The sequence below is a fragment of the Sorex fumeus genome, unplaced genomic scaffold (assembly GCF_029834395.1).
Source record: "Sorex fumeus unplaced genomic scaffold, SorFum_2.1 ptg000213l, whole genome shotgun sequence".
In the NCBI taxonomy this organism is placed as follows: domain Eukaryota; kingdom Metazoa; phylum Chordata; class Mammalia; order Eulipotyphla; family Soricidae; genus Sorex; species Sorex fumeus.
The window spans coordinates 911,274-925,394 of record NW_026606270.1 but is presented as its reverse complement, the minus strand read 5'-3'; the positions used below and the strand labels follow the sequence as shown (position 1 = coordinate 925,394).

The window sequence follows — 14,121 nt, the reverse complement described above, 5'->3', positions numbered from 1 at the left end:
CAGGGCTGAGATCTCCAAGCCTGCTCGGATCAGGGCTGAGCATCCTCCACCCAGATCCTCCATATTCCAGTAGGCAGGGGTCATACCCACCAACTGGCCCCCTGGCGCCGTGTAATCCCATCAAGGGCCAAGACCCAGAGACTATAAAACCCAGCTCCCAGAAGCGTGCGGCCGCAAATGCGGCAGCGCGACATCTTACCATCTCACTCTTACTTTGGGCAAACTGGTAGGGTACCAAATGTAACCTGCCCACACGACAGAGTCTGGCAAACTCCCCATGGCGGACCCAATATGCCATATACCAGTAACAATTAGGGGTCTCAGTCTCCTAACCCTGAAAGAGCCTTGAATATGGCACTTTTTAAAAAATTCTCAGGGCTAGGATGAAGGAGACGTTACTGGTGCCTGCTCGAGGCAATCCCAGAAAAGAAAATGTAAAAATAATCCTGTCCTGATACTGAAATTTTTTTATTTAGGATTCTATCATCTTGGAATCAGTTGTCATTGTTTCTTCTGTAATAATCGACCAGAATAAGTGGGAAGAACAGTGGTGCTTTTGATGGGAAAACAAAAATCCGACAAGGATATATAGGTATTAAAAATAGTACAGCAGATATGCAGTAGGTACCCAGGATTGTCCTAAGACTAAGTAGATTGCAGTGAACAAAACATAAAGTCATACTGTCAGAGCTTACAGTTCAGTGGCAGAAGACTGAATAAAAAGTAAAGCAAATTCTTTTGGTTTTGTTTTTGGGGCCACACCTAGTGTTACTCATGAATTAGTCCTGGCACTGTGCTTAGGGATCATTCCTGGCAGGGCATGGGGGACCATATGGGGTGTTGGGGATTAAACTGGATTGGCTGCTTATAAAGAAAGCAAGCATCCCTTATGGAGACGAACAAGATACACTCTCTGCCCATAGGCACTCCTCTTTAGTCTAGTGTGTCCCAGAGATAGGTCAGAGATAATTCAGATGAGGATTAGTGTTAACAGTGTAACTGGGATGAGACAGTTGATAGTCATGGGGGCAACCCTTTCAAGAATGAAGGAATTGACAGCAGGTTGACTGCTAAATGATGGTGACTGTTAAGTTAGAGGGAGAAGCATTATCACACAAGGAGAACTGTCTTTTGGAAGTTACTGCTGACTCTGCACTCAGGAATTAACTCGTGGTGATATTCAGGGCATCATGGGATGCCAGTGAGCCAAGTCAGTCAGTGCAAGGCTGACCCTTACCTCCTATACTATCATTCTTACCCAGAGAGAACTGGCTTGATTGAATTGAGAAGCAGAAAGAAGCCTTTCATGGCAGAAACATGTTTTATAGCTGGAACATAAGTGAAAAGAAAGTTAAGAGATTAGATTATAGGTTCCATATTGCTGAACCGTGACAAAAACTTGGCGTGGTAGTAGGGGTTGTTTTGGGGCTATGGCTCAGGGGCTGATTTACTATTGGCTCTGTTCTCAGTAATGTCGTTATTCAAACCAGGGTTGGTGGAATGCCAGGTCAGCACCAGTTGTGTTTTTTTGAGGCAGTGGACTGCCAGCGGTGCTTAGGTGCCTTGGGGGTCACTCAGCCAGTAATTCTGGCAGTTCAGTGTTTAGGCTTCAAGATGCACCAGATCCCATGTTAGTGACAGGGACCTCAGTCCAGTCTCTAAGGCCTGTGCCCCTGATCCCTAAGCTATCTCCAGGCCCCATAGTTTGAATTTGAGGGGTGGTGGTTTGGGGTGGACCTGGTAGTGCTCAGGGATCACTTGTAGCAGTGCCCAGAAGATCATGTGCTGGAGATTGAGCCTTCCCTCTGACTCAAGGGGTCTATTTTTGTTTGTTTGGGGGACCACATCTGATAGTTCTCGGGACTTATTCCTGGTTCTACCCTCAGATGTCACTCCTGGAGAGGCTTGGGGACCTTGGTTGGCTGGCTGAGTGCAGTGCAAGCACTGTCAAGCTGTACTTATCGTTCCCACCCCCAAGGAGTGTCACTGTCACTGTCCTCCCATTGTTCATCAATTTGCTCGAGCCGGCCCAGTAACATCTGCATTGTGAGACTTGTTACTGTGTTTGGCATATCAAGGAGTGTATTTTGTAAAATTTGAGGAAGGTTTATTTGATTTCTGTAACCATTCCTGGCATGGGGGTTCAATTCCCAGTACCACTGCGTATAAGCCTGGTGGCCCCTGAGCATTGGGTGTGTACCCCCAAAATAATTTCTATGGTAATCCCAGTGTCCATGCTCATAGAGAGTGTGTGTGTGTGTGTGTGTGTAGATATTGGCTTTCCTTGTGATAAAGTTTTCTAGATAAGGGAAAGGATTGTAGTAAGGAAAATAGCGTAAGACAATTTTAACAAGATGCTCTCCTTAAAAGGTGTTTTCTGACTGACAAGAGGAAACACGTAGAATACACATAGCATTAGATACATTTCGCTCGCTCTGTCTGTGTCTCTGTCTCTCTTTTCCTTCCCTTCTTCATTGTTCTTTTGGGGCGAGGGGGTGGCACACCACGCAGTGCTCAGCTCTGTGCTCAGGGATCACTCATGGCAGGCTTGGGGACCATATGGGATGACAGGAATCGAGCCAAGATTGGCTGAATGCAAGGCAATCAAATAAGCAAGTACCCACCCCTACCAGCCCTTTTCTTTATAGTGATTTTTGTTTCGTTTTGGTTTTTTTTTTTTTTTTGAGCATGAAGGTAAAGGGTTATGCCTTTTTGTTGTTCTTTGGTACAGTGTGCATTTTCTGTTTGGTTTTGATCAGGATTCACTCACCGCGGTGCTTGGGGAACCAGGCCTCTAGGCATGTGCTCAGACTGTTGATCCTCTGGCCCTGGATTCGTTTTCAGAATATCAGCCAAACCAGTGTTGGCTCAATAAAAAGAAAGTTGAAAAAAAAAAAGTCTTACTCATTCTTGACTTCCAACTTCCCACCTGACTACCCCTTTCCCACATTATCTTTTCCCAGTGCTTCTACTCTAGTTCATTGTTATTTCCATCTGAGAGAGCCTTGAGTGATAAGGTGCCCTACTAGGATGGAATTGTAGGCAGACTGCTTTGAATCTGTATGTCACTTGGAGCAAGTTCACCTAAGTTCGCGTATGTAAAATGGTTTCTGTGTATGTAAAATGATTTGGGTTTTCATTTATTCTTTTGGACCACAGTTCACCATTGGTCTGTTCCCATGGGGCAGGATCAAATGCAGGCCTCTGGCATCCAAACCTATGCAATAACCCTTTGAGCTGTTTGAGCTTTATAGAACAGTTATTAAGTGAAATTCTATAAAGCATGTAATTCAGATAGAGACCTGGTTCATTGACATGATCTTCCCCCCCCCAAAAAAATCAGCATTTTTTTTCTTAATCTTTTGAGTGTGAACCCAATGTCTCTTGTACACATGAGCCGTATCCCTGGCCCCCCGCTGCTTCTCTTTTTGGGGAGAGAGAGGGTAGTTTGGGCCACATCTCTTTATGCCCTGGGCACTCCTGGTCTGGTGGCATTCAGGACTCTCCTGGGTGTGCTCAGGATACCCACCATATGTGGTGCTAAAGACCAGCCCAATGTCGGCCATGCATAAATCTCTAGTGCCTTACCTTTTCTCCACCCTATCCCCCCAGTAACACTTCGAGGGGTGACAGGGTATGGGCACACCAATGGTGCTCAGGGCTTATTTCTGGCTCTGCAACACTCAGGGCTCGCTCCTGGTGGACTTGTGGGCCATATGGGGTGCTGGGGATCAATCCCGTCCTGCTGCATACAAGGCAAGTACCCTGCCTGCTGTACTATTGCTCCGGCCCAGTTACACTTCGAAACATAGCAGTTAAGTTTCTGTTTCAGATCTGTTGGGTGCTTTTAGGAGTTCCAGGTAAAACATTTCTTTTAGAATTCAGTATTTTTTGGGCATATACACTGTGAAATTAAGCAGTATCCCGAATGGGGTCGCATACAATAATCAAATACATGAAAATTTCTTTAATTAGACATATTTACATGTGGAGATAAAGACTGTGGCACTGTGATAAAGCACAAGTCCCCTTTCCAAGCACAGCTAGGTCTGTCTACAACAGTTTTTCAGACTATTTATAGCCTCAGGAAATTCAGGTTTTGCTGCTATAGGGCTGGAGCGATAGCACAGCGGTAGGGTGTTCGCCTTACAAGCGGCCGACATGGCCGACCCGAGTTCGATTCCTCCGCCCCTCTCGGAGAGCCCAGCAAGCTACCGAGAGTATTCGATATGCCAGACACAGAAACAACAAAGTCTCCAATGGAGACGTTACTGGGCCCGCTCGAGCAAATCAACGATCAATGGGAGGGCCTTTACCTTTACCTTTATCAAACTGCTACTAATAGAGCTTTATTGAAAACTTGAAAAATATTTTGGGAGGGGGAATGTTTATTTTGGGAACATATTAAGTGGTGCTCAGGAACTGTTTTGAGCTCTTGAGAAATGGTGGTGCTCAGAGACATTTGTGCTGCTGGGGATGAACCAGCTTGGCTATATGCATGGCAAGTCCTCCTCTACTGTTACTCCAGCCTTTAGAAAAATGTCTGTTTGTTTTTAAACACAGTTTTTTAAAAACTGCAGGAAAGAGATTGCAATCCTGTTAGCGATTTTTTAAAATTATTTATTTTGCTTTTTGGGTCACACCCGACGGTGCTCAGGGGCCACTCCTGGCTCATGCACTCAGGAATTACTCCTGGCGGTGCTTGGGGGACCATATGGGATGCCGGGAATCAAACCCGGGTCGGCCATGTTGGCTGCATGCAAGGCAAACGCCCTACCCGCTGTGCTATTGCTCCAGCCCCAGCAATTTAGTAGTATCTTTTCTTCCAACTGGCATCTTTTGAGAGTAGAAATCTTTCGTTATTGGCATTTTTAAAATTAAAAATTTTGTAACCTCTGAGCTAAGTTCCCCACTGCGTACTTTGTTCTACATCAGTGTAAGGAAAGGTCATATTCTAGTGCATGGTTTTTCCCCCAAAACTGCAGTGCACTGGGGTTTTTTTTGCACTATATGTGACTTTGTTCAACTGCTTTAACCTAAACTTTAATCACTTAATCACTTAATCCCCGTTATTCATCGATTTATTCGAGCAGGTGCCAGTAACGTCTCCATTCATCCCGGTTGCGTGCTAGCGTAGCCCAATGGTATCTGTTCGTTTTAGGAACATGTAGAGCCTCAAACCGATCATTTAGGGTCTTGACGAAGAAGTCTGACCATCTTATAGGTGGGCGTCCACGTGATCTTTTGATGTCTCGTGGAATCCAATCAGTAATGGCTCTAGTCCAGCGGTTGTCTGTAAACCTCATTACATGTCCAGCCCATCTGATTTTTGATGTCTTGGCAAATGAGACAGCGTCTCTGATTCTTGAGCGTTAACGAAGATCAGAACTCCGGATTCTATCTCTCATTTGAGTGAATCGTGATATTCCAAGCATAGTTCTTTCGATTCCTCTTTGAGAGACCCGAATAGTGTTCTCATCCTGTTTTCGTAGGGTCCAGGTCTCTGAGGCATATGTTAATGCAGGAAGAATAGTGGAATCAAAGAGATGTGCTCGTAGTTGGAGGTTCTTTGTCCTTTTAGTTATTTCTTCAATGCTCTTGAAGGCATTCCAAGCCGCTCTCTTCCTCCTGCGTAACTCAGGTGCCAGGTCATTCATCATGTTGATTTCTCGACCTAAGTATATATAACTGTTGCATTCGGAGATGGTGGTTCCGTTGAGAGCGAATGGAGCGTCAGGAACAAGGCTGTTTCTCATAAACATTGTCTTCGTAAGATTCAGCTGTAGTCCAACCTTTCCACACTCACGGTCAAAGTCCGCAAGCATTTGTGCCGCTTGGCTGATGTTTGGTGTTATTAGAACGATGTCATCAGCAAAGCGGAGGTGGTGTAGTTGCCGACCATCTATCTTCACTCCCATGTTTTCCCATTCTAGTCGTCGCATGATGTTCTCGAGGGTGGCACTGAAGAGTTTTGGTGAAATGGTATCACCCTGCCGAACCCCTCTCTTGATATGGATGATTACTTCTTTGTAGAATGGTGAGATCTTGGTAGTGAATCCGCAATAGAGCTCACGAAGGATCCTGATGTATTGAGTTTGTACGCCCTGATTGGCTAGGGCTTCCATGACCGCTTCCGTCTCAACAGAATCAAAGGCCTTCTTTAAATCAATGAACGTTAGACAGAGCGGCATCTTGAACTCCCGAGATACCTCAATGAGCTTGGTTATTGTGTGGATATGGTCGATGGTACTGAATCCTTTTCGGAATCCAGCTTGTTCACATGGTTGTCCTTCATCTAGTGTTCTGCTAATCCTATTCAGGATGACTCGAGTGAATAGTTTGTAGATGACAGACAATAGGCAGATTGGGCGATAGTTGCCAATGTCGTGGATGTCTCCTTTCTTGTATAGTAGTACAGTCTTGCTGGTTTTCCATTGGGATGGAACCTTGCATTCAGACAGGTAGCGTGTGAAGAGTCGAGCTAATGTATTGATGAGTACTGATGGTAAGTTCTTCAGGTGTTCAGGTCTGATCTTGTCTGGGCCAGGTGCTTTTTGTTTCTTTACCGACGAGATGGCATGTTGGATTTCGGAAGGGAGAACATTGGGAACGACATATCCATCATGTGGTATGTGGTATGTGGGCAAGTGGATGTGGCTATTAAAGAGATCTGAGTAGAATTCATGAATAATCTTCTCCATTGCCCTTCTGGAAGATGTGATAGATCCATCATGATGTCGGAGGGCAGTCATCTTGGTTTTGTAGTTGGTGAAGGACAGGCGGGCATTACGAATGTTTTTCCCAGCTTCTGCTGCATCTACCAGTACTGCTGCTCTCCTGTTTTTGAGGTCATCCTTGATGGCTTTTCTGCACTGTTTTGCCAGTTCGGACGTTTGCTTGTGGTTGCCTGAGGCACGTGCCACGCCACGTTGGCGAATAAGTTCAAGAGTGTTCGAAGAAAGACGGTTTTTTGTGGTTATCTCTCTCTTGGCATTCCTTGCACAATCATGGAGGTGCTGAATCATTCGATCGTATTCCTCATCAATGTTGTCAATGACGGCATCTTCCCATGTTGCTGCAACAGAGCCAAAGAGTTCCCAGTTGGTGGTTGTTCTGGGAGTCTTCTTCTTAAACCTTGCATTCTTTTCTTCTCGTTCTGTGAGGTAGAATTTTGCACGAAGAAGACGGTGGTCTGATCCCGTTTGGAATTTTGGGACAACAGCAACATCGGTTAGGCAAAACCGCCGATTGAATATGATGTGGTCTATTTCATTGTGGAACCGTCCATCGGGAGACTCCCATGTCCAACGTTTAGATTCAGCCTTTTGGAATTGTGAGTTACCATGGAAGGTTTTGGTTGACATGATGAACTCAGACAGTCTGTCACCTTGTTCGTTCCATTCCAGGCCATGGGTTCCGATGTGGAGTTCATCGACTGATCTTCTTGGTCCTATCTTGGCATTAAAATCACCGACAATGATCTTGTAGAAGGTGTGATCTTCTTTATAGAATTTCTCCAGCTCCATGTAGAATTTCTCAGTTTCTTTTTCACCATAACTGGATGTTGGTGCGTAGACAACAAAGATAGAAACTGCCGGTAGTGAGCCACATTTATTCAAGTGTAATCGTCTGATTCGGGTTGTTAGGCATTCAAATGAATCAATGCTTGTGACTAAGTTTGTGTTGACAAGGATACCGACACCACCGACGCCTCTTTTATCACATGTTCCAAGGAACAGTTCTTCTCCAGTGTCGAAAACAGCATGATGGGATTGATGTCTTCTCGTTTCGGTCAGACCAATGATGTCGTACTTGATCTTTCGTGCTTGTACCATAAGGTCTTCAATGGATGCAGCAGATGCCAGCGTACGAGCATTAAAAGTACAGACAATCATTTTTGTTTTTCTGCGTTTTGGCAGCCCATGTCTGCCTTGGTGTTTTATCAGCTTCTCCTTCCATATCCTTCTCGACTCTGCATAATCAGGGCTAGGGGAATGAGATCCATTTATTACTGGATTTGGCATATCAATTTGGTCTATTTGGCATAGATCACGGATAGCTTGCCAGGCTCTGCCGTGTGGGTTGGATATTTAAGGATATTTAAGGTATCCTGAAAATTATTAAATAAATAGTCGCGCGGCCGCAAATGCGGCCGCGCGCTCCCGGGAGCTTGTTGTGATAATCTTTGGATCCTGGCCTTTGTTGGGGTTACACGGCAGTTGGAGGGTGTAACTGTTTAGCTACTGACAGGTCCAGTCCCAAACCGTGCAGGCTTAGAGATCTCAGTCCCGGGTCCCACACACCTGGGTTCCTCTGCCAGTTCGGTTATGTCTGAGGCTTATCCAAGTGTGTGGAGAGTGGCTCCAGTAAGGCCTTGGTTGGGGCCTGGAAGTCTTCAGCTGTTGGGCCCTGGCGAGGATAGTCAGACACAGGGTAGGAGACTCTGCCTTGTGCTCTCCCGGGAGCTTGTTGTGATAATCTTTGGATCCTAAACTTTACTGATACATAATTTACCTTGATTTTATTTTTATTTTTTTTTTATGTTTTGCTTTTTGGGTCACACCTGGCAATACTCAGGGATTACTCCTGGCTTTGCACTAAGGAAATCACTCCTGCTTGGGGGACCATATGGGACGCTGGGAATTGGACCCGGGTTGGCCGCATGCAAGGCAAACACCCTACCCGCTATGCTATCGCTCCAACCCCTTATTTTTATTTTTTTAAGATTGACCTTTGAACTCTCTTTAACCCTACTTTATTTTTTGGTTTTGGGACCATACCCAGCAGTGCTCGGGGGTTGCTTCTGTCTTTGCACTCAGGGATCACATCTGATGGACTCCGAGGACCATATGGGATGCTGGGGTTAAAACCCAGGTTGGCAGCATGCAAGGCAAGTGCCCTATGCACTGTACTATCTCTCCAACCCCCTACTTTATTTTTAAATGTACATTTTAATGATAAAATGGACATTTTAATGGTAAATTGATACCCTGCCCATCTGTCACTAAGGTCCATATTTAGAACACTAAAATTACCCCAAACGCTCTCTTTTCTTTCAGTTTTATGTTTGTCAGCTCTTGAAGCCATAGTGCTGTGTTCTGAAGCTTTTTGGTTAGTCTGGTGGTGATGCATGAATCCATGTGGACACACATCTGTTATGTATATACTACTTTCATGTGTGTAGTTCTTAGCTTTACAGGCATGTAGTTCATTTACTTATAATTTATATTGTTAGATAAGAGTCTCTTCTTTTGGGGGAGAACCCGCACTTGGTGGTGCTGGGGACTCATTCTTGGTGGTGCTTAGAGGATCATGCCATGCTGGGGTTATGTCCAGGTCTCCTGTATGCAAAGCGTGAACTCCAGTCCTTTCAACTATCATGGGGTAGATGTGAACTTTTTATTTATTAGTTGTTTTTTAATGTCTTTAAGACTGTATTTTAATGTATTTTTTTGCTATTTATTCAGCCACTGATTAAGCTCACTGAAACTGGCATGAACTCCACATTACTTTTTTATTGAATATCCATGAGTTAGACCATTCCATTGCCAAGCTGTTCGTGATTGGGTTTCAGTCATACAATTACCCAACACCCATCCCTCCGTCAGTGTACATTTCCCTCCACCAATGTCCCCCATTTCCTCCCAATACCCTCCTCCCCCCATCCTGTCTCTATAACAGGCATTCTCTCTCTCTCTCTCTCTCTCTCTCTCTCTCTCTCTCTTCCCCCCCCCTCCGCCCCCTTCCTCCCACATTATAGTTTGCAATGCACGAACTTAGAGGTCATCATGTTTGTTCAGGCCATTCAGTATTTTTATTGGGAAGGTAAGGCTGGAGTGACTTTTTTAATTGAGTGGCAGCTTTGGGGTGCGAATGTGACTGTTGCGGCTTCCAGGAAGTGCAGGGAGGTGGGGGAAGGTAGCCCATCCCAACCCCAAGAAAGCCTGGAGACTTCAATCACAAAACCTGCATGTCTGAGTTTTCAACAGGTCATATCTCGGTGTGGTCCATCCTGAGATGGTGTAGTCCAGTAATAGCATGTTGTGCACAAAGAAGTTATTCTAGTTTCTTTAATCTTCAGCACTATACTGGATCTTTATTTGCTGCTTAAAATTTTAATTTCAAGTGATAGCATTGGGGGCAGGGGCTATGGAATCCAACTAGATCAGGTGGTTCAACAATTGGGCCCGTTGATGTGGTGTTTGGGGACCTCCAGGGCTGTACCTGCAGTGCTGTGGAGCTGGGCATCAGGTGGTGATGTTCAGACTGCTTCCAGATATGCCAAACATACCAGGCACATACTCCTGACTGCTAAACTACCTTCCTGTCCCATCCTAACGGGCCTTTACACTTGGGGCTGTTCGGGGTTGCCCTTTGGACCATACTGTACTGGGGATTGAAGTCCCAGGCCTTCTGTACGCAAAACATGTTTAGCCTACTCCTTTTCTTTTTCCTTTTTATTTATTGAATCACCGTGGGAAAGGTTACAAAGCTTTCAGGTTTAGGTCTTAGTCATGCAAATATCAAACACATTTCCCTTTACCAATACTTATTTTTTACCATGAAGAACCCCAATAAAACCCCACCCCCCACCCCTCCCAGTCCCTGTGGGGCAGATGAATTCTAGTTAACACTCTATCTGCTTTGATTAGATTCATTGTTTCAATAAAAGATTCACCACTATTATTTAGAGTTTACCCCCCCCCCCCCATCAGACATGCTGAAAAAGCATTGTGAAGTGATTTGCTTTCTACAGCTGGGTTCAAGAATTATATGTTGGTTTTGGATTTCTGCTATTTTACTTATTGACCCTGGAAGTATTTCTACTGAAAGTCAGATAGTTAAGAAATTGGTTTCTGTGCTCTGGAGTCGTGGCTGTGCTGGAGAGCCGCTAGTGGGGGGCAACTGGTGACCTCGGTAGGGCGTGAAGGGCGGACTGAAACGCCCCCCTTCCCATGAGGTTTTAGTTGCCCCCACTCCCCTGGCTCATACCTGCTGTCCACAAGGCTCCCATGCGGCCGCCATCTTTCTTTCCAGAGAGGAGAAGGCGACTGGGGCAACACCCTTTCCCCTCCGGACAGACATGATGGCCTGGATTAACGCATAGTCCTTTCACTTTTCTGCTCCAAGCTGCCGGGTTCTGCATTAAGTCCTTGTGCTTCTGGGGCTGTGGCCGTGCTGGAGAGCCGCTCGCGGGGGGCAACTGGTGACCTCGGTAGGGCGTGAAGGACGGACTGGAACGCCCCCCTTCCCATGAGGTTTTAGTCGCCCCCACACCCCCGGCTCATACCTGCTGTCCACAAGGCTCCCATGTGGCCGCCATCTTTCTTTCCAGAGGGAGGAGGGCGGAAGGGACCAACACCCTTTCCCCTCTGGGCAGAAATGATTGCCTGGATTAACGCATAGTCCTTTCACTTTTCTGCTCCAAGCTGCTGGGTTCTGCATTAAGTCCTTGTGCTTCTGGGGCTGTGGCCATGCTGGAGAGCCGCTCATGGGGGGCAACTGGTGACCTCAGTAGGGCGTGAAGGACGGACTGGAACGCCCCCCTTCCCATGAGGTTTTTTTAGTCGCCCCCACACCCCCGGCTCATACATACCTGCTGTCCACAAGGCTCCCATGCAGCCGCCATCCTTCTTTCCAGAGAAGAGAGGGCGAATGGGGCAACACCCTTTCCCCTCTGGCAGACTTGATGGCCTGGATTAACGCATAGTCCTTTCACTTTTCTGCTCCAAGCTGCTGGGTTCTGCATTAAATCCTTGTACTTCTGGGGCTGTGGCCGTGCTGGAGAGCCGCTTGTAGGGGGCAACTGGTGACCTCGGTAGGGCGTGAAGGACGGACCGGAACGCCCCCCTACCCATGAGGTTTTAGTCGCCCCCACACCCCCGGCTCATGCCTGCTGTCCACAAGGCTCCCATGTGGCCGCCATCTTTCTTTCCAGAGAGGAGAGGGCGAATGGGGCAACACCCTTTCCCCTCCAGCAGACTTAATGGCCTGAATTAACGCATAGTCCGTTCACTTTTCTGCTCCAAGCTGCTGGGTTCTGCATTAAATCCTTGTGTTTCTGGGGCTGTGGCCGTGCTGGAGAGCCGCTCGTGGGGGGCAACTGGTGGCCTCGGTAGGGCGTGAAGGACGGACCGGAACGCCCCCCCTTCCCATGAGGTTTTAGTCGCCCCCACACCCCCGGCTCATACCTGCTGTCCACAAGGCTCCCATGCAGCCGCCATCCTTCTTTCCAGAGAAGAGAGGGCGAATGGGGCAACACCCTTTCCCCTCCGGACAGACATGATGGCCTGGATTAACACATAGCCCGTTCACTTTTCTGCTCCAAGCTGCTGGGTTATGCATTAAGTCCTTGTGTTTCTGGGCTGTGGCCGTGCTCCAAACTTAACTATGATTTTCAGAGAGAAACGTTGGGTGGTTTACTTCCCATGGTTCACTTTGTATATAGAGAGATGTCTATATGTTTTGAGGAAAAGTCCTAGTTCCCGCATACTCGAGCTATGCTTGTAGAGGCTTCTGGTCACCGGGGTTCCATCTGGGGGAGGCGGGATGCGGTACCTACCCCATCTGGGACTTCCCGATGATCTCGGCTCTTTTTGGAACCTTTTTTTTTTCCTTCGGGATCTGTGGATCCCGCCCTCCATGTAGTCCTTCTCTTGGGCTGAATGCTGTAAAGATGGCGCTGGGGGGGCGGGCTGTGGGCGTGACTTCCGGAATCTGAGGTTACCTGGGAGTTGTAGTCCCGGCAGATTTGAGGAAAAGTCCTAGTTCCCGCATACTCGAGCTGTGCTTGTAGAGGCTTCTGGTCACCGGGGTTCCATCTGGGGGAGGCGGGATGTGGTACCTACCCCATCTGGGACTTCCCGATGATCTCGGCTCTTTTTGGAACCTGTTTTTTTTTTTTCCTTCGGGATCTGTGGATCCCGCCCTCCATGTAGTCCTTCTCTTCGGCTGAATGCTCTCCTTTTCTTTTTCCTTTACTTTTTTTTTTGCAAAATAACCTATCTCATCTGTTGGGATCTTGTTTCACCTAGAAATATTACTCAGATTTAAAACAAGACAAATGGGGTGACTTTCAGAGATGGGAGAACTTAAGTAGGCTTATTTTATATAAATCATTATATCTCCAAGTGAACAATTCCTCGGTCTTTGTTTTGTTTTAGGTTTTATAGCAATGGAGCTCAGTGATGCAAATTTGCAAACGTTGACAGAATATTTAAAGAAAACTCTTGATCCTGATCCTGCCATTAGACGTCCAGGTAAAGAGAACAAATACTATTTTGTGGTTGGCTTATTCTTTAAGGATAGGTAATGGAAACCTTTGTGTAGTTTGTAGATTAAAAAATGTTTTACACTTGGGATTTCCAGGCATGATTTTTTATTCTCATCATTAAAGTTACGGTTGACTGCTTACAGTTGCTATGTTGTAGGAATATTTTTTAGTCCCCCTGACCCCCCGGTAAAATTGATTTGATATCATCTGGGGTAAAACGTGCTAGTATGGGGCTGGAGCAATAGCACAGTGGATAGGGCGTTTGCCTTGCATGCGACCAACCCGGGTTTAATTCCCAGCATCCCTAATGGTCCCCTGAGCACCGGCAGGAGTACTTCCTGAGTGCAGTGCCAGGAGTAACCCCTGTGCATCACCGTTGTGGCCCCAAAAAGCAAAAAAAAAAAAAAAAAAAGTTCACCTTCCTGTTTTAGAGATACAATAATCAGGTATAGAGAGAGATAAATGTTAATTGCCTTGAAATGGTTAATTAAAATCAATCAATCCCCATCTCTTAATCACTTGCTGGGTTTGGTTTAATTAATGTTTGGAAGGTGTTTTGGTCTCTCCCAGATGTAATGGTGGTGGGGTCATAGGACCATGTGATTCTGGGAATTGAACCCAGGACTCCCACATGAAAAGCATATTCTAGAGCCCTTGAACATTTTCTTGACCCAGTTTTTTTGTTCTATCCTCGGGCCCCTAGCAATTTTGTTTTTGGGTGGTGTTTTGGGCCCATGCCTGGCAATGTTCAAGGCTTCCTTCTCGCTTTAGACTCGGGTTTATACTCAGGGGTCGCTCCTGGTGGAGCATGGGGGACCATATAGGACACTGGGAATTGGACCTAGGTA

At 46.4% G+C, this 14,121-nt stretch overlaps 1 protein-coding gene across 2 annotated transcripts in view; it reads left to right on the top strand.

Moving 5' to 3' along the window:
• The window catches only part of CSE1L (chromosome segregation 1 like), a 51,349-nt gene that overhangs the window by 3,427 nt on the left and 33,801 nt on the right, over positions 1-14,121 (top strand). The window contains exon 2 of one of the 2 annotated variants that reach the window (XM_056108425.1): positions 13,164-13,259. In XM_056108425.1, the coding sequence (XP_055964400.1) occupies positions 13,175-13,259 (85 nt within the window). In that variant the 5' untranslated portion in view covers positions 13,164-13,174. Of the gene's footprint in view, positions 1-13,163; positions 13,260-14,062; positions 14,119-14,121 lie in introns of those variants that run through there. The other variant, XM_056108426.1, reaches the window with a different exon arrangement.